Source organism: Gouania willdenowi, chromosome 22, assembly GCF_900634775.1.
Source record: "Gouania willdenowi chromosome 22, fGouWil2.1, whole genome shotgun sequence".
NCBI lineage: Eukaryota > Metazoa > Chordata > Actinopteri > Blenniiformes > Gobiesocidae > Gouania > Gouania willdenowi.
This window is the reverse complement of record NC_041065.1, coordinates 10,817,680-10,837,523: the sequence shown is the minus strand read 5'-3', so window position 1 is coordinate 10,837,523 and position 19,844 is coordinate 10,817,680. Positions and strand designations below refer to the sequence as shown.

Genomic DNA, 19,844 nt, shown 5'->3' with positions numbered 1-19,844 from the left:
GCGGGGCTTCCGAACCAGGAATATTTGAGGGCGAAACGTGTTAATGGCGATTAAATTCAGCCGCCGCATTTATCACGCGATCATTTGTATGCTGGGATTGGTCAAATACGAATGTTTCATGAATCACACGTTGGTCCTGTCGTACGACACAATGTGCACTCAATTATGCTCCCGTTTTCACGAATGGTTGATAAATGAGGGCCATGAAGTTTTTCTACGCATAGACATGTCAAAAGTCTCCTTGTGTTAAGCTTATAGCTATGCAAATATGGGAATGACATTATTTATGTAAAATAGATCAGATTTTATTTAAATACACCTATGAATTATTACTTTTGAGATCATGCACTTTTTGGGTTAATGATGTGACACCTAAATATTCTATCCGACAGCATTTATTTTAGTTAAAAAAAATGTTTAAATGCATAACGATATGATTAAGGCAGTAACTTAGTATATATGCACTCACTTGTTGCTTACTAAATTACTTCTGTATTTTATTCTGTTGTTCAAAGTGTCAAAATATCATGTGGTGTGACTGTCTGGCCACGACTTCTGTTTGGAAAAAGTCTTTAAAATTCTTTTCTGCCCTATTTTAGTTAAATTATTTTCCTGTATAAGATTTCAAAGTAGTTACATTTTTTTTCCCCATCATAATATTCATGCAAGCCCTTTTAGGAAATATCATACGTGAAAAAAAATGTAAAAGGTTGAAATTGAGTTTGTTTTTAAGTCCACTGTTTATTGATGTTATCGGATAAACAGTCATTGACCCACATTCAAAAAATGAAAAGTGAATGCTCACGGTCAATCATCCATACCTTCTACACACACACACACACACACACACACACACACACACACACACACACACACACACACACACACACACACACACACACACACACACACACACACACACACACACACACACACACACACACACACACACACAGCTTTTAGCTGTGACGCAGCGTCACTATCGCTAAAACGAAGGACCATAATTCCCTAATCTCATACTTCAATAAAAAGCAATAAAACATTGAATAAAATAAGGCACGCCTGTGTCATTTTGAGGCCCGATTTTGAATAAGAGTGAGGAAAAAATGGTCAGATTGATTTTTTTCCTTTTCAGAATGTAAATTCTGTTTTTTCCATCCATTGTTTGCAATCATGGAAAATTGGAGACTCGGACTGATCTGATACTTTAATATAAATCAGATATTGTTTTATAAGAAAATGCAAAACCACATGTTAGCCTATATGACACGGGTCTGCAACCTGCTGCTCTGGAGCCTCGTGTGGCTCTTTGACTCTTTTGCAATGGCTCCCTTTGGCTATTAATGATTAATGACAAATAAAATCATGATATAGCAATTTGATAACCTAAAATAAATCACGTTGTGCAATGACTCAGCACCTTTCTACTTCATCTCCTGCAACATCTACAGACCATAACTTTCCTGCACCTGTGGCTAACCTTAAGTTTTAAATCCCTAGTAAGATAATTAAACCAACAAAAACACTATTCTGGAAGAAAATAGAGATTTTAATTGTGTGGGGACAGATTCATTTAACCACCAATGTGCAGGTTCAATATGCATGCTTTATGTGTGGCAAGAAATGAGTAATTAGCATGTGTTGATCACATGATCATGTGTTATCAAATTCAAGTTACTTTTTGTGGCCCTTTAAATACATTAACTAAAAATAATCTTCTTTATATAAAATGTGTTCATGTAAACTGAGATGTGTAAGAATTTGAAGATGCAAAATACTGTTGTGTTGTTATTTCTTGATAATTTATTTGATTTTAAACTGTCTTTAAGATGTCATTTATATGATCAATATAAATCAAATCAAATTAAATCAAACATTATTCTATATAATTTTACCTGTATAGAATTCAATACCATGAATCACCATGTTCCATTTTTACGCAGGTTTTTCCAACCCATCCCATCACTGACTGCTTCACACAGAGGGTTCAAAGGCTGAAGAAAATAAAATAATAATCCATTATAGACGCAAATGTATGCCATGATAACAACAATAAAACAAAAGTTTAGGCCAAATTTCTGTAGAAGCTCTTAAATGAATGAAAATCACAATAATTTGTTCAGAAGAGTATCTTCTCTATATCAGTAATAAATGAGCTAATTATCTCCCTACTAGTCCATAACCTCTTTGAATATTGAAGAGCAGAATTTGATTTTTATTTCTTTGACTTGCAACAGGCTAGTTCCCAATCTTTCTACACACCAGGCTCATTTGTTTGAAACCATGCTGGTAGAATTCAAGAGCCACTTCCTGATCCACACATTAACACTGCTCACAGCAGTCTATTAAATATGATTAAAAATGTTTTATTACTTTATATTATTTCATCTGGGGTTTTTTTTTTGTTCATGTGTGCGTGGAATGCAAAGCTAGAGTCATGCTTGTTTCTCTGGTACTAAGATCTAGTTATGCAGTAAACAGTAATGCAGTACACTTTTTCAGATAAAGACTTCAGCAAACTTTGACAAACGTATTTTGCACATACTGTACGTGCTCTTCGTGCTTTCCTTCCGTCTTTTGTACTGATGAACATGAATGACAATAAAAGATCCTTGAATCCTTTAAAAAGAAAAGTTGTGTGTCGTGTCTGTGCTGGTTTTCCCTGTGCGGGCGCCAACTAGTTGCCATGGTAACGATGCACTTCTCTGGTTCGCAGACAGCCAATGGGAACGTGGAGGCCAAAGTGGTGTGTTTTTACCGGCGCAGAGACATATCCACCACACTCATCGCTCTGGCAGACAAGCACGCAAGTGAGTGAACGGCTGAATATCAGCCAGCAACTTATGTCAACAGCATCTTATGTCATGCAGTGTTGTTTATTTTGACAGCAAATATTCATTTTGTCTTAGTTTTAGTGTTTCCTTTAGCATTAGTTTTATTTTAGGCAATAAAATCACACAAAATTCACAATAACTTGCTACTAGTATAAAGATAGCGACATAGTTTAGATAAAATCAATTCAGATTTATTTTTAAGAGCCTTTTGCACTAGTTTCTTTATTAAAAGTCAGTAATTAGAATTAAGCAATTCAGTCATAGTTTCAGTCATCCAGCCTCTGTTTGCAGTTATTGACATAAGGAAAAGTCTTCAAATGTTCTTTTTTGTTCGCTGACATTGCTTTAAAGTTAGTGTTTCACAACTGTTCTTTGCATTTGGGATAAACATTAGGCAGTCCCTCCAGGATTTTGCGATGTTGCGATTGCAACTATTAAAGCAAAATCAAGTGCGGCAATGCAATTTTTCCAAAAGCCTGCAACTTCGCTGAAAAAAAATCATAATTATGTGGCCGCTCATCGTTATTTTTGGCATTTTAGCGCTTGTAGTTGCTACGGAAGTAGCGCAAGATGTACTATGGGCTTTGCGCCATAGAAATGTATACGTAGACGCCGCATCAACTGCTGCCGCCCACTAGAGCGGTGCGTCTACGTATGTCTATGCTTTGCGCTGCTTACAAGGAACATACGAAGAAGAAAATGCCTACGTCACATCCTGTTTTCAACCAGTGCTGGGAGAAAGCATTCGATGGAGTCATGTGCGATAGAAACACCTCGCATTTGCTTACAAAAATATGGGCTAAGGACCGTGCAAAACAGTACCCAACGTTGCTTTATAAGAGTGGAGGTAAACTCTTTGTGTTCAAAATACAATGTTATCATCGAGCAAAAGCGGAAGTCGTCTATGGACAAGCATTTCGCTTCTGCATAGCACGTCAAGAGAATGCAAGCCAGTGCACAACCCCATCTGGGAGAACAAACAGGAAGCACACAATATCATTTCATACAGTATGTTTGTTAATGCTTTGTTTGTTTGTAGTTATTTTTTGTTATGCCCAAAGAATTATATCTTCATGACAGGTTCATGTTATGCACTTTAAGATTCCTTAAGTTCATTATTGTTTACTGACTTGCACTTCTGATGATCATTTTGATTAAAAACTGTTGCACCTTTTGCATTCATGGTAAGCTCAATGTATAAGCTAAAAAAAATGTTTGCATGTTTTGCAAAATTGTGTTGGTGTTTGCTTTCCAACAATAAAGCATATTTTTTCTAGAACTTGTCCGGTCAATATGTATTTATAATTGGTAGAAACAATGAACTTAATTATGAGTAACTTGTGTTTTAGGGCTGAAAAAAAATCGCAACTGTTTACCGCAACTTTTGGAAAAATGGCCCGCGAAATCAGGCATTTCCGCCCGCGACGATCACAAAAAATGCCCGCGAAATCCTGGAGGGACTGATTAGGCTTGTTAGCATCACAGGATGTATCATGGGGTGAATAACGTTACATTTTGTGAGATTTCACTCCTTATTGCAGCCACGCCTCTGCGCTGCTCTCCATGTTAAACCTTGGATATTCACGTCTGCAGTTATAAAATATTGTAGTCTTTTTTTTTTCCCAGTGTTTTTCAACCTTGGGGTCGCCTGAAATGTCTTGAAATCTTTACCATATACAATCTGTATTATAAGTTTTCTATACTTTTACTTTCTCTTGGTTCACCAGGAATTTTTGACATAAAAATGGAGCCATGACCCAAAAAATGTTGGCTCGCACTGGATTATTCAATTGATTAATGCAGTGGTTGTCCAAGTTTATTTGTTGCTGTTGTAATTGGCTTTAGTTAATTGATTTTGTAACTGTAATTGCCATGAAAATTCTATAAAAATTGTCAATTATAATTTAACACAAGACTGGGGAACCGTGTTACAGTTCTACACATATGTAGTTAACAATGATTAAAACATTTTACCATTTAAAAAACATTGAAATCAAAGGGTATACTGACTCTAAAAAGGCTCAGATCTCCACCAAAAATATTAAAACCTATATTTTCATTGATTAGGAAGCTGAACAAGGTAAACAATAGAAGGGAAAGAAATTAGATGATAGATATTTGTTTTTAGTGTGTTTTACAGTTGATTTGGGAGCCGTTATTATTAGAGATGCTAACAGAAGAGGAAGGTTAAATTTTATTAGGTTATTTATTTCAGGCTCAGTAATTGTGATGAATTGTAATTGAAATTTAGGATTTGAGAAAGTAATTGTATTTGACATTCAGGGGAAAAATAATCTTTATAATTTAATTTGAATTGGAAAAAATGCTGGTCACTGTAATCGTAATTGTAACTGAATAATGTAATTGACCCCAACCCTGGTTGCTGTTAACGACAGCTTGAAGTGGCAATGAGGCCTTTTTTTTTTTTTTTTTTTGGATGGTCTTGAGAAAAGTATTTAAAATATATTAAAAATGAACTTCAGGATTGCTGATATCAGATTAGAAAATATAAAGAAGCGCAATTTGTTTTGTGTTGTTTTGTTGCCACCTGAGCTGTACAGTTTGTTTAATATCAAACTTTCTAAAGAAGGCTGTGGTTATGAACGCCTCTTTTTGTTTGTGCCGTCATGGGTGAAGGAAGACGTGCTTCATTTATTTACTTCAATAGCATAGTGAGAGAATATCGTTCAACATTATTATTATACTGTACATCATCAGTTCAAATGATGAAAGTTTGTTCCTTTTGATGAGTTGACGCAGTCTGAGTTGTTCTACAGGTGCTGCCTGTGAGACTGCTGGACTTTGACACCGGGCGTGGCACAGTTGCTGTTCCTGTGTGTGTAAATGCGAGGGTCCCGCTGGAGTGAGCGTGCACATTTCTCTGCTCCTCTGACCACAGAGTGCGCACACACACACACACTGGAGAAGGCGGGGCTGTGTCCATGGCTGAGACAAACTGTTTGTTCTCTTGGACCACACAGCAACAGCTTGTCCTTTTGTCTTCACACATTCAAACAGGATTCTTTCTTTCTTTTTTTTTTTTGTCAGTTCTGATGACAACATTGATCGTTTAACTTGTCCGACTTTACAAATTGAGAGTTTACTCTGGTTTAAAAGCACAGGCGTGTGTTTGATTCAGGCCTCTGCTGCAGTTCACCGAGGGGCTTCCAGACGTTTGCAAGGCGTCAAACAAAATGCGTGACACGAGTGTTGGGCGTGTGCCGCATCCGGTCTGCGTTTGTGTCGCCCCATTTTTGCCAAAACCTCGAGCACATGTTAGCGTGCATGTGATGTCAGGACTGAGCTTGGTTCTCTGCGTCCCATTGGTGGAAATCACTGGAGGGGTGGCTTTAATTTGATTTTGCTGCGGATCAGAGGAGTGCGTGCACGTGTGTTTGCATGTCGGCCTGTGAGTCATTGATCAAGTATTTTTGCTTAAGGATATCGAGAGCACTCCCTCAGTGAGGCCTCCGACTCCATCCTTAGCCCCTCCCCCTGTGAATAAAGCCGCCTCCTGAGTGGTCAGCTTCTGTAACAGAGCCATCATTTCATTTCAAATGAACTTTTTCTTGCTCTGACACAACATCCAACATGCTGCCTGTTAGAAAAGTGAATCGGTCTGGTATGAACATCACAGAGGGACTTTGGACAGTCATTGTGAGGAAATAATGGTGCTCTCTCATCCCCCTCCCCCCCTCCTTTACCTCACCTCACTGTCTCTCTAGTGCCCACTAAGGCGACTCATTCATCAATAATTGACAATTGGCTGGGACAGGTGAGATGGAGAGGCAATTTGTACAGAGTGTGGTGCGGGTGAACTGCCAGAGATTGGTTTAGAAGAGGGGAGGAAGACGACAAGGGGGAGTTAAGTTTCTCCTCAAGGACTCGAACCAGCAGCTTTCTGCACAAGATACTTCACCGATCAGCCTCCACTTAATGCTGCTCATGGGATTTGGTCTGAATGTGTGTTTACTTATGCTAACGTATGGAGACAGACCATTGCAATCGTTTAAATGCATTTCTATTAGGGCTGTATTAGGGCTTTGCCTGTAAAAAAATCTGATTTTTTTTGAAGAAAAATTCAAGTTTTGATTCATTTTTTTTTTTTTTTTTCAATGCACTTAACTCATTCATTGCCAGCTCTTTTCAGAGCAGCCAACCCCATATTGCCAGGCATTTTAGATGATTTTTTACTGATTTCTAAGACCCACAGAATATTTTGTTCTAGGACAATCTGAATTCTGACACCAGATACTGAAAGATTAAAGTCTCTAGTTTCATTAGAAAAATATTATATATTTATATATTTTTGTTTCTAACTTGTTTTGTTCTTCTGTAATCAGAAGTTGAATAGAGGCAAGTTTCACACAAATCGCTAGTTTGTGACAAAAAGTTGAGAAAAATGTCTTTTTCTGAAAAAAACTATTAGTGACTTTGAAGCAATTAATTTTTACTTTAGTGACACCTCAACATTGGTTTCCTTATATAAAACTACAAAAACAACACTGAGACTGGGTTTTTGATGGCAACATTATTATTATTTCGTTATTCATGTCAGAGTTGAATGAATTTCTTACTGTATTTTGGCGTACCTCCAGGTCTCTCCCTCATGTTAGTTCCCACACATGCAACTTCCTCCTCATCCCGAGTCTCAGCGCTTGTCCAGTTTTTTTGATCATTTTCCATCACCATCACAACAATCAATAGTCCACATATTTCCACACATGCTCTGGTCAAGTGTGCGCTGCTGTGAGCTTCAGCATCAACTCTCGTAGCGCCATTTTCTGTCTCATAAACTCCTTTCCTCTCGCTGTGAGCTCTGCCCATCACTGGTGATCTCTCATGCAAAGGTGCGCTGCTGCCACCTACAGGTCACCAGTTGGTCACTACATCATTGTACAAGTTAGATATTCACCGCAGAACTTCGTCACACTGTCTCCTAGCAACCCCAGCCGAAAAACACAATTCACATCTATAGACGTCTTTGGCAGTCAATGAGTTAAAAATGACATCAGGTTAATTGTGAAAAGTGCAACTTTATTGCTGTGATTGTCCTCAATAGTTAAAATGTTTAGAACAATCCCAAAATAAAAAGTAAATGAGTCTCTGTCATTCAACAATTAAAAGTTTTAACCCAGGTTTAAGGAAAAGTGCAACAGTAACTTTTATAACATATAACATTACAATTAAATAAACTCTTCCCTTAGCATCTCAGCATAGTGCGAATAAAAAATTAAACATGTCTGTGGCTTATAGCCTATAACCCACAGGGATGGAACGCGAAAAAGTCCGAAAAAACTGTGGTGGGGAAAAAATTATAATTTAAAAAAAAAGAAGATTGAAAAAATTATCATTTTTTTTAAAAACTCAAATTTGCAAAATAAAAATTGATTTTTATCTGCAAATTTGATAAAACGATTTAATCGATTTTTTTTTTTGCCCAGCCCTAATTTATATCCATCATCAATCTATTCAAACTCCTCAGTTTAACCAAACAGCTTCCTGGATCGTACTGCGTAGTTTGGAGATTTGTAACAGTATTATATTTGCACTTGTATTTATTCCTTAATTAATATTGAATCATTATTGTTATTCTTGCATTAATATAATTAATGTCTTGGTCTCTGTTTGCTTTGATTTTAATACTTTACTTTGTAATCATGAAACTATATTTTGTTAGTGTTTCAAGTCTTTCATGATTTCTATGTTGAGCAACTGTAGCAAAAGGATCATTCCATGTCATTTCAAGAATGGCCCACACACACGGGTCTAAAAATATTCTGACATTTTTACCAATTGTAAACCAATTGTAAAATTGTGTATTTTTATGTTGTATGTTACTAGTAAAAAACTAATGAAATACAAATGATTATGAGATACAGAGGCAAGCTACAACGGCCTCATGTAAAGGATTTTCAATATCCACGAGTGGGGAAATTGTCCAAAAGTTGGGGTCCAAAATAAAAATTAAGAAGTCACATCAAAAAAGAATGTGTTTTATATCCCAAGAAAGAGTAATCTTAATACTATAGATATAGTGAATCTGCCGCTGAGTGCGTCCTAACTCAGACCTTCATCTAAACAAGCAACACATATTGTCCAGCTGTTTGTTAATAAATGTGCCTGTGTGGTATTTTGACTCAGAAATATTTCAGTCCAGAGATTGAAAACCAACGCGCTGCTCTGATGGAAACTCACAAACACAGTCATGTTTGAGACGAAAAGTCACAAATCAATTGTCGTGTGTGTTTACAATGAGAGAAAAAACCAAACACTGGAGCGCAGAGCAGTGAGGGACAAGGAATTTACTTGAAATATAAGATGGGTTCATTCATTATTTCCCCCTTCTGCTTCTTTTATTTATTTATGTTATTTGCAAAGTGTATCACAGGCTAATAACCTGTACACAATAGTCAGTCCCCCCCCCCCGACATATTCTTCTATATTAAGGGGTTTATTCTTTCGTCTGGACTTAAGCGCTTTGCCGTTACGCACTTTTCTCCTGATCATATTCTCTGGTCCAGGTTCCTGACACGCCCACCGCGCGTAAGGAACCAAAAAGCGTGCAGTGTGTGAATGAAGGCGGGCTGAAGGAAAGGAGGCGGTGATGTCATTTTTTTAGGCTGTAAATGTCATTGAAATCCGTGAAAATGATGAAGTTTACTTTTAATTTGAAACGCCTTCATTGATAAACAATGTAAAAGGTTGATTTGATCAGATTATTGCAGTGTGACTGAGGATCGGCCGCATTCTTTTGTCTGAGTCACAGAAAAAATCTCTCATTTTGATCGTCGTCGTCGTCATCGAGCGTGACCGAGTTAGAGATATGAGGAAATAACGTGGCCGCAGAGCGTCCTGCTTTAACACAGAGGGATGTTTGCAGTGAAACAGAACTATTGGCTTCCATAATACACAGTGGCTTCAAATGTAACTAAATCCATATTTCTAGTGCAATATAATGTTTCACCTTATCAGGGCGCTGCACTTATTCCAGGGTTAGAAGCTCGTAACATGAAAAGGCCTTACGCACACTGGAGAATGCGCGTAAAGCCAGGTTTGAATGGGGACGCCCACATTTCAGGGCTGCTCCACCCACAGTCCGTAACTGGGATAAAGGCACGCAGCGACTGGCTTAAGTACAGGGGGAGAATAACACACAGCCAAAAACAGCGCCGATGCACGGCTTTTTGGACTTAAGGACATGGAGAATAGAACCCTAAATGAATAATCATTGAATAAAACAATGATGATTTAATTTCTCTGATGTACTTTAGTTAAACTTTTGTTTTTTTTTTTTGTCTTTCTCTCCATCGTGTATTGTGTTAAGCTGCTTTCCCATAGTGTGTGCGTCTGTGTGTGCGTGTGTGTGTGTGTGTGCAGTGCTGCCAGGGCTCTGATAGTGTGTCTGCGGGGTATAGAGTGAGAGAGAGAAGGAGCACTTATTGATTTTGGACACACTTCTCTTGAAAATCCCTTGATTGCTTTTGTTCTGCTTCTCGTCTCATTCCTTCTGTCTTTGCTTCCTCGTAATGAAACTCTGAATGAATCGGACCACGCGCTCTCTCTCTCTCTCTAGTCTCTCTTTCTCTCTCTCTAGTCTCTCTTTCTCTCTCTCTCTAGTCTCTCTCTCTCTCTCTAGTCTTTCTCTCTCTCTAGTCTCTCTCTCTCTAGTCTTTCTCTCTCTCTAGTCTCCATCCCTCTTTCCTCTCCTTTTTGTGGTCTTCATGTTTCTCTGTGTTCATGCTCTCTACCTGTTCCATCGCCCTTTTCTTTCTATTTCTTTCTTCCCGCCTGTCTCAGCCACTCCTCTTTTCCGCTGCTTGTCTCCCATTGATTTCCTCGTCCACGGTTCAGGAGAGGAATTTGTGGTGATGTTGCCAACGAGCAGCGGCTAAATTTATACCTAAAGACTGACTCGGACATGAATTACCGTGATGGCTTGAGATCCCTTCAACAGCCACTCTGTTCATTACTGCTAAGCTGCACAATGACCAGCTCACACCTGGTGTTTTCTTTGCTTTTCTACTGTTGACTGCATTATGTGTAAAGGTCAGTTTGGTAGTTAATCGTTTCATTGTCATCCAATGAAAATGGTTGTTTCATGTATTTTTTTGGCTCAAGAGGAAATCAAAATGTCTTTTTAAACGTTAGCGGACATCAGTGTTAACTTTTGACAGCAATTTTTGGTCAAAATTTAGTCATCACGACTATTTCAGATATCGTCTCGTTCAGGGTTGGAGTCAATTATAAGTGTAATTGCGTAATTGATAATGAATTGCAATTATGGCCTAAATATAATTGTAATCATAATTGGAAAAAAATATGTTACTGTTGTAATCGTAATTTAGTTCAGATAATTGACTTTGTAATTGTAATTGGCATGAATATTTTATAAATCTGCAACTTACAATTTTATTAACCGTAAAGTAAACCTATGGAACCGTGTTATAGTTCTATGATTCACATGTACGTGGTTAAAAATGATTAAAATATGTTTCCTATCAAGTTTACTTGTCAGTGAATCTTCATTTTATCATTTAAAAATATATATTTTAATTGACAGAAAAAATTCTCAGACACCCACAGCAAAAAAATTATTACCAATAATTTTAATTAATTAGGAAGCCTAACAAGGAAACCAGGAGATGACAGATGATAGTTTTTAGTGTATTTTACAGCTGATTTAACACATGGGTCAAACTGACTCATTATCATAAGAGTTGCTAACAGAAAGCTAACACAAGGGGAAGGTAAGGTTGTTGTTTTTTTTTTTTTTTCATTAAAGGCTTAGTAATTGTGATTAATTATAATTGAGAATGTAATTCTAATTGACTTTCAGGGGGAAAAAATAATTTTATTTGTAATTGAACAAAGATTGAAGATGGAATTGTAAATGCATACATGCAAATCAGTCGCTTTTTGGCGAAATTCGCCATTTTGAACTCAAAATTATGTGAATTGTATAGATCCAATTAATTTTTTTCTAAAAAACATACATACATACATTTTTTGTTTAATTATTTTAAATGTTAGTTTTGTTTCCTCATAGAAGGTAAAAACCAATATTTTCTAAAAATGTTTTAAATATTTATAAAAAAAAAACCCAGAATAAAAAACAAAACAACAACAACGTGGAAAACATGGAATTTGAAGGAGAAAAAAAAACAAAGAAAAAAGGATTTTCCAGTCCCCTAGCTAAGTCCTGTTAATATTTGCCAGTTATTTCATGCTAAAGTAGCCATCCACCATTGCTGTGGAGAACAAAGCAAAAGCAGTGGAGAAAGAAGGGGTGCCTTATTATTGGACTTTTCAGAGTATTCGAGATGTGTTAAAATGACCCAAACTCTGGTCTAGTTTTAGTCAGTATTTTAGTTGACTAAAATATAAAGAATTCAATTTTATGCATATTTAAAGATTTAATTAGCATTTATCAACCTGATATTGGATGTTTTGTGAACACACACGAGGGCTGTAACGAAATGGTCAACTCACGATAACATTAAAAAAAAAAAAATCCCAATGAAGAGCAACAGATGTGTAACAAATCTTTGTTGATTAAAATGAATTTGACTGCGAAAGTTGTAGACAGTGTGTGGAGTGTTTTGCTTCACAAATAGAGAATGAAAACACATTATCAATCTTAATTGTTTTATTATTATTTTTATTATTTCTGTAACGTGAAAGCTTTTTGTTTTGGGGCCTTTATACTTTAGACTTTCCATTTATTAGCTCCTCTTTCAGCTTTAGTTTCAGGGCGTGATTCAAATATCGCTCGTGTTTGTACCACGTAGCTTTTTATTTCCCAATCATCCTTCTCAGTAAACTGCCTCTGCTCAGAAGACGTTTTACGGCTCAGATGTGTCAAAATACGGCTGCTCCACGGACACTTTGGCCCGTTTCCAAACCGTGGTGTTTGCTAGTTCCCTGTTTCAGCGAGATTGTTTATTCTGTGCATCATTACACGTCACCAACTAATGAGTCGACGGAGCATCTGCGTTGCACGCCATCATGTAAACAGTGTGGGCGCCTGAGCTTCTACACGAAACAGGAGGGTCAAAATGTCATCACGTCCCTGTGCTTTTTTTTTATTTTGTGAACCTTTTCAATTAATAAACATAATAAAAAAAGCATAAATTGTGACCGCGAAAAATTGCCACACTATATTTTATATTTAAAATGTAATTGATGAAATGTTAATTATTATATTATGAATATTGTGTATGTGTCATGTACATGCGTGTGTATGTATACATATGCATGTGTGTAAATTAAGGATGTGAATCTATGGGCGTCTCACGATTCGATTCGATTCTTAGGGTCACGATTTCTCGTTTTAACCGATTCTTGATTCAAATGATTCTCGATTCAAAATTGATACAATGCATGTGTGTTATGGCATCATAACAATATAGTTTGTACAAGATATTTTTCAATAAACTGATTCCAATTATGCATTCACACAAAGGCAAACTTAAGACAAAAGGTAACATTTATTCATGCTAAACAAATACAAACGTATTTACTGTACAAGAAATAACTTGCACAAATAATACAAATTGGTGTTTTGTGTGATTTTTCAAAATAGAATTTTTTTTTATTAAGTCTCAATTCTCAGTGACTACTGTACAAGAATACGTTTAGGCATACAAAAAATAAAGCTTCTGTTAATAAATAAAAATGCCTAAATAAAAGCTTAAGCTGGCTGCTTTTCTCTCTCACAAAGGTGCCATTTCAAAATACACAACAATGTAACTGGTAATTTCTTTGATATTTCAAAAATAACATTGTACAGTCATAGTCAGTAAAGCACATTTAAGACCTATTTGTTCTAAATTTAAGACAGTTCAATACTTTTTAAGGCCTAAAAATAAAAATGTGTTTGTTTTTTTAAATCGATTTTTGAAGTTTATGATTGGATTCAGAATCGTGGATGATTAGTGATTCTTATGTGAATCAATTTTTTTTTCACCACCCCTCGTGTAAATGTGTGAACGTAAATGCATATATATTTGATGTGCATGTATTAAGTGTATATATAAAACTTTGTGTAGAATATATATTGAATGTGAATTGTAAAACTAGTAACATTAGTTTTCTAATTATTATTAGATATTTTTTATTATTATCCAGAGAGCCTAGTTTTGTTTTGTTTTTGTGATGGGGTAGGTGTGGATAAGCTTTTGCTTCAACCTACACCCTGATTTGTTACATCTTTGAGTGTTGTTTGTTCTGTTTCTTTTGTTTTTCTGAAGACTCTAGAAATAAAAATTCAAATTCAATTTCAGATCGCCGTTTCTTATTTTGCAAACTTTCATTACATTCCTACGTAACATCACACATTGGTTTTCGTCGAACAAAATCATAGCTTAGTTTTTGTTGACGAAAATGTCAATATATTTTTTGATCTAGTCTTTGTTCACATGTATTTTGAAAAATTTGTCGTAGTTTCATGATGCTCGACAAAAACAATAATGAATTGAACCGTTTTTGATGAAGAAAACGTGTAGCTAGAGCAGATACATTTCCATTTCCAGTGTCTCCCCACAGACTTCATTGTTCCTCCTGGTTTGATGTGCATATCATTGACCTCTGCTCCTTTCCCCCTCACCCAGGGGAGCTGGAGGAGGAGATGGAGAACCCAGAGATGGCCGATCTACCAGAGAAACAGAAACACCAGCTGAGACACAGAGAGCTCTTTCTGTCCCGTCAGCTGGAGTCTCTACCAGCCACACACATCAGGTACGTTACGTCTTTTATAAAGTCGACCACGTTGGCCGTCGAACTACCCTCATTTAAGGTTAAACTTAAAAAAAAAAGAAGTAAAATCCTGCAACAGTCATCATTAAAGACAAATAGAAATATTAAAAATGATTCTACACACCTTCATCTTCTGTCTGCAGCTCCCAGAGTTTAATATTAACATGCGCACGTCCTGCCAGGGAGCAGGTTTGCTTCACCAAATCAGTTGCTATAGCAACTAGTTTTTGGTTACCCCGAGCCAGCGTTTTGGAATTGGAAGTCCTTTATTTCCCCTGTTGGAGCCTGAACATAGGCAGGGATTTAATTAATCCAGCTTCTTGAAATAAGGCAGAGAGGGAACGCCTAAACAAAGGCCGAGCTTTTAAGAGCCTCAGAAAAGCTGTTTATTCCTATAGACCAGTGCCCGTATTCACAAAGCATCCTAAGGCTAAGAGTAGCTTTTTGTGATGTCACTCTTAGAAAAATCTTTGAGTTCCTTGAATTTTAAAGATTTTTCTTAGAATTTGTCCTTGTTAAGATAAAAGTAATTGTCAAAGCATCTTAGGCCCTCAGAGAGCTCCTAAGGTGAAAAACTTTAGGTTATGTATATAACCACGGCTCTCTGAGTAATATGAGTGAGATGTCTCACTATGGGAGACACACTCCCTGTAGTCCTCAGAAGCACTTTTCTCATGTCGCCAAGCCCTGATTGGCTGGAAAGAACTTTCCATCTGCCGGGGACACTCCCACCCACTATAAGAGGGAGGGTGGATGTGCAGTTTCCCTAGCCCAGGAAACGAACAGCTGATCGCTCCTCCAAGTGCACGGACTGAACACGACAAATTAGACCGCTGCCTGTGGAAAAATATTAATAATTTTTCCATCAAAAGCCCGGCCTCAGTGTTTTTTTTTTTTTTTTTGTTTTATATAAGAAAACTATGTTCAGATGTTGTCACTAAAGGGAAATAAATAGCTTTAAAGTCACTGACAGGGTTTTTTCGAAAAAGGCTGTTTTCTCAGCTTTTTGCTCTGAAACTGAAGATTTGTGTAAAACTTGCTTTTTTTTTTGAAGAAGAAGAAAGTAGAGGCTTCAATCTCAGAATCCGGTGTCAGATTTCAGATAGTCATAGTAGATAATATTCTGTGGGTCTTTAAAAATCAGTCAAAATGCTCAAAAACGGCTGTCACTGAGGGGGGTAGAAAATCTGAAAATGGCTGGCACTGAATGAGTTAATACTCTTGTATTTCACTTTTTAAAAGAGCTCCAGCAATCACAGTAATCACTGAAAGCTGTGTCTGCTCCACCATTAATATCAAATATATAAAGCGGTAACATTACCAACGTGGAAAGTTAACTAAATAAATATAATAATGTGCATGTGAACAAGTTTCAAACTTTTTATGCTGTGTACAAATTATTTAAAGTTTGCTGAATGAAATAAATTTAATGAATCCACATTTCCTAATGCAGTCCAAGTATAACCAGTTGATTTTATTCTGCATTCATTACTAGGAGCATAGAGCGCTTTTTTTCTTTCTTTCTTTTTTCTTCCTTCCTCTAACAACCAATCACAGCTCTTAGCAGATTGCATCATACCCAGCAACGGGATCAAACACACCTCCTCACTAAGATAAAAGTTTATGTCAACTCCTTGCTCAGAGTTGCTCTCAGAAACTTTCTGAATCACTTGTAAGCTAAGATTCCTTGTTAGGATAAGTTAGGAGCTCTCTGAAGGGACTCTGAGAAGCTTTGTGAATACGGGCACTGGTGGCGTCAAACTTATTTTAGTTCAGGGGCCAAACACAGACCAGTTTGATCTCAAATGGGTTGCAGATTTTAGATTTTAACATTAATCTGCCCTAGTTTGTACAATATCCAAACACTAAGTGACAGATTTTGTGGAATCATTTGAGGAAAATTGAAAAATTTTGGAAAAATCGAGAGGTGTTTTAACAATTTGAGAATAAAAATGGTTACCATCATGTGATATAAGCATGAGGAAAACTGTGAGCCCTGTAAATGATGCAGAGTTTCTTTAAATTACTGTTTTTTGAGGAAGTGAATTATTTGGTAAAATACACAATGTCTAATGTTTTCTCTGCCATTTTTACTTTCTCCTTTGGGCCGGACTAGAATTTCTGACCGGCCTAATTTGTGCTATAGACCAACCTTTGATCATGATTGAGGTCCTTCCACGCCCACATAAGCATTGCATCCTTGTTGTTTAACTTTATATGAAGAGTTCAATTGCAAAAGCAGATAACTGTTTAATAAACTGTCAGAAAAGGAGATAAGAGTTAAATCAAAGTTGTGTGGCTTTTAAGAGGTGATATCCTCTTTTTGGTCTAAGTCATTCAACTTTGATTTAACCCATATCATCTGAACTAAAGTTATCTGTTTTTCCAATAAGACTCTTTATATTTGATAATGGTAAAATGATTAACGGGTTCAGAAAATGAATCGATGCATCGTTTTGTTTGTGGGAGGGTGGGGGTGGGGGCAGATACCAAAATAATAATAATTTTGCCATTAAAAGCCTGGTCTTAGTGTCGTTATTTTATTTTTTTTAGAAGGAAACCATTGTTCAGATGTTATAGTTTTCAATAATTAAAAAAAAAGTTTGCTTCAAAGTCACTGACAGATTTTTTATGTAGAAAAAGCCTATTTTTCTCAGCTTTTTGCTCTGAAACTGGCAATTTGTGTAAAACTTGCTCTATTCAACTGCTGATTACTGAAGAACGAAACAAGCTGCAAACATTTTTGTTTTTGATGAAAGTAGAAAAAAAAAGATTTCAGATTGTCATAGCATAAAATATTCTGTGGGTCTTTAAAAATCAGTCAAAATGCTCTAAAATGGCTGGCTCTAAGGGGGGGTATCTGTTCTGAAAATGGCTGGCACTGAATGCGTTAAAGAGGTTTGTATGTTTATTTGTTTTGTGCAATAAATATTGTTGAAGAGGATTATATGTGTCACGTAATTCTGTTAGTTATGGTATACGATCAAAAAATTTGAATTTTTCTTAATCGAAAAAATTGGTAAATTAATCGAATGTGTTAAAGATGCACACACTTTTTTTTTTTTTTTTGGTTTACATTTTTTGACCAGAACAAGCATGATATGGTTAGATTCTGACCTGAAATCAATGTCAGTGCATCCTTTGAGGTAATAATAAATAATATTTATTGATTTAAAAAAAGAAATCCATACAGTGAAGTACAGTGAAGTGGCAGAGAATCCTGCTTTTGTTGTTGTTGTTGTTGTTTATTAGAACAGAAGAAGCTTGTCAACTGTCTGTCATTGTCCGCACTGCTCCTCTTACAGAGCTTGTGGATTGTAGTGAGGTTTGCAACTTTCATCACTCACTCGTGAGCTGTTGCTCCTGGACTTCAAAAAGATGCTGGTTTTTAATATTAAGCCTTTTTCTTTCTTTCTTTCTTCTGTCTTTTCGTTCTGTGACATCTGGGTTACATGCTCGTGGTTCTGCAGAGGGAAGTGCTGCGTGACGCTTCTGAACGAGACGGAAGCCCTCAAATCTTACCTGGACAGAGAGGTATGTGTAGATCCCAGCTCACACAGCAGTGTTTCCTTTATTCCTCATTCCGTTTCATCCTGGCACTTCCTCGCCATCTGTTTTTTTTTTTTTTTTCCCCCCCCCAGGATGCATTTTTCTACTCGCTGGTCTATGACCCTCAGCAGAAGACTCTGCTGGCTGATAAAGGAGAGATTCGTGTTGGGAACAAGTATCAGGCAGACATCACCGACCTCCTAACAGAAGGTAAAAGATAGTGATTTTACTGATTATGCTTTTTAACCCCAATGAGAAAAGAAAGAGGTTTTTAACTGTTGTGATCTCTTGAAAACAGTTGATTATTTAAAAGTAAAGTCATTGGAAACCAACTCATTCCAAACTTAGTGTAACAGTCACTGCCAAACCATTGTGATTACTCACAAACAGAGAGTTTAAAATACCAAAAAAGTGTGTGTGCGTGTGAGTGTGTGTGTGTGTGCAGTCACAGTCGCCCACAGAGAAGAGGAAGACTTTTCTGGCAGAGCTCATGTTCACAACTTGTTTTTCTGTGAGCTTAAAAAATTTTTTTCAATTTGCCGGATAACGCAAGCTTTTGTGTATTTCTCATACTGTAGTTGGAAATATGTGCATTTTTAATCTCAATGTGGCTCTCCTGGTTCATTAAAGGTTTATAGGGTCATTTTGTGTCATTTCAATAAATGGTCCAAACACTTTGGTGTAAAAAAAATTCAGAGATTTTTTATTTTTTTTTTACCAATTGTTCCATGATTATTCAATAGGTACACAGTATTTTTTTAGTTTGAGTGGATGGATACTTTTTGAGATATGGCCAATTTAGTTAGGTAGGGGGCATGCATCGATTTTCGTGCGTCCTTATTTTTCTTACATTTTCAGTTTCCAATATCTCAGGAAATACATCACATAGGACACTGTAATTTGGGACAATAAAACAAATTTACAAAAATATCTGGTGGACATAAGGTTTCGGGCTCTAACATGTTTGGACCTTCAGTAAACAACTTTGCGAATGTCTCAGCTCCTTTTAATTTAATCAGCTTTGAGCTATGTACATAGACTGGTCTAATATGAATACTTGTTCAAATGGAATGGAATGACCCTATACTGTATTTTCTGCCATATTTTTTTATGTAAAGTTGAGTCTGAGTGGTCAATGGCTATGGTTACATGATGTTTTTTTTATTTCTGAATTATTTATTCCGAATGAAATCATTCAGAATGAAAATGTATTGCTTCGTGTTTACATGGAAATAGTAATTCCGAATTGAGGTTTACATGGAAAACAGATTTATTCGGCTTTATTCAATTCCGCTTCAGGTCTGGGGGTTGGGAGGGCTCTGATTGGACAGGAGGCGAACATGACGTATCACATCTATTAGGAAAAACACACAACCAATCTTTTATTGTCGGCTGTAACATAGAGGAGTGCGTGTGAATGTTCGCGTGTTTATGCCTCCGTCCATCCACTCTTTTCATTATAGCCATGTTTTTTAAGGCTTTTATTAAATAAATAATCTCGGCTCTAGTCTGGGCCGCCATCTTGAATTTTATCGTCACCAGCGCATTATCGCGTCAGGTCGCGCATGTGCAGAACGACCGGAATTAACTTAGAGGAATTAAGTGTTAACAAGATAGAGGAGTTATTTAATTCGGAATTAAAATCGTAATAAAACAAGCCACCTAATTCGGATTTAAGTTTAATTTGGAATTAAATTAGCATTA

General features: G+C 36.6%; 1 protein-coding gene across 1 annotated transcript in view; it reads left to right on the top strand.

Annotated features, from left to right (window-relative positions):
- The window catches only part of mta1 (metastasis associated 1), a 65,984-nt gene that overhangs the window by 28,294 nt on the left and 17,846 nt on the right, over positions 1-19,844 (top strand). Inside the window, exons 3-6 of the mRNA XM_028437904.1 lie at positions 2,717-2,810; positions 14,447-14,573; positions 18,062-18,125; positions 18,233-18,350. Coding sequence (XP_028293705.1) covers positions 2,717-2,810; positions 14,447-14,573; positions 18,062-18,125; positions 18,233-18,350 — 403 coding nt within the window. The remainder of the gene's footprint in view (positions 1-2,716; positions 2,811-14,446; positions 14,574-18,061; positions 18,126-18,232; positions 18,351-19,844) is intronic.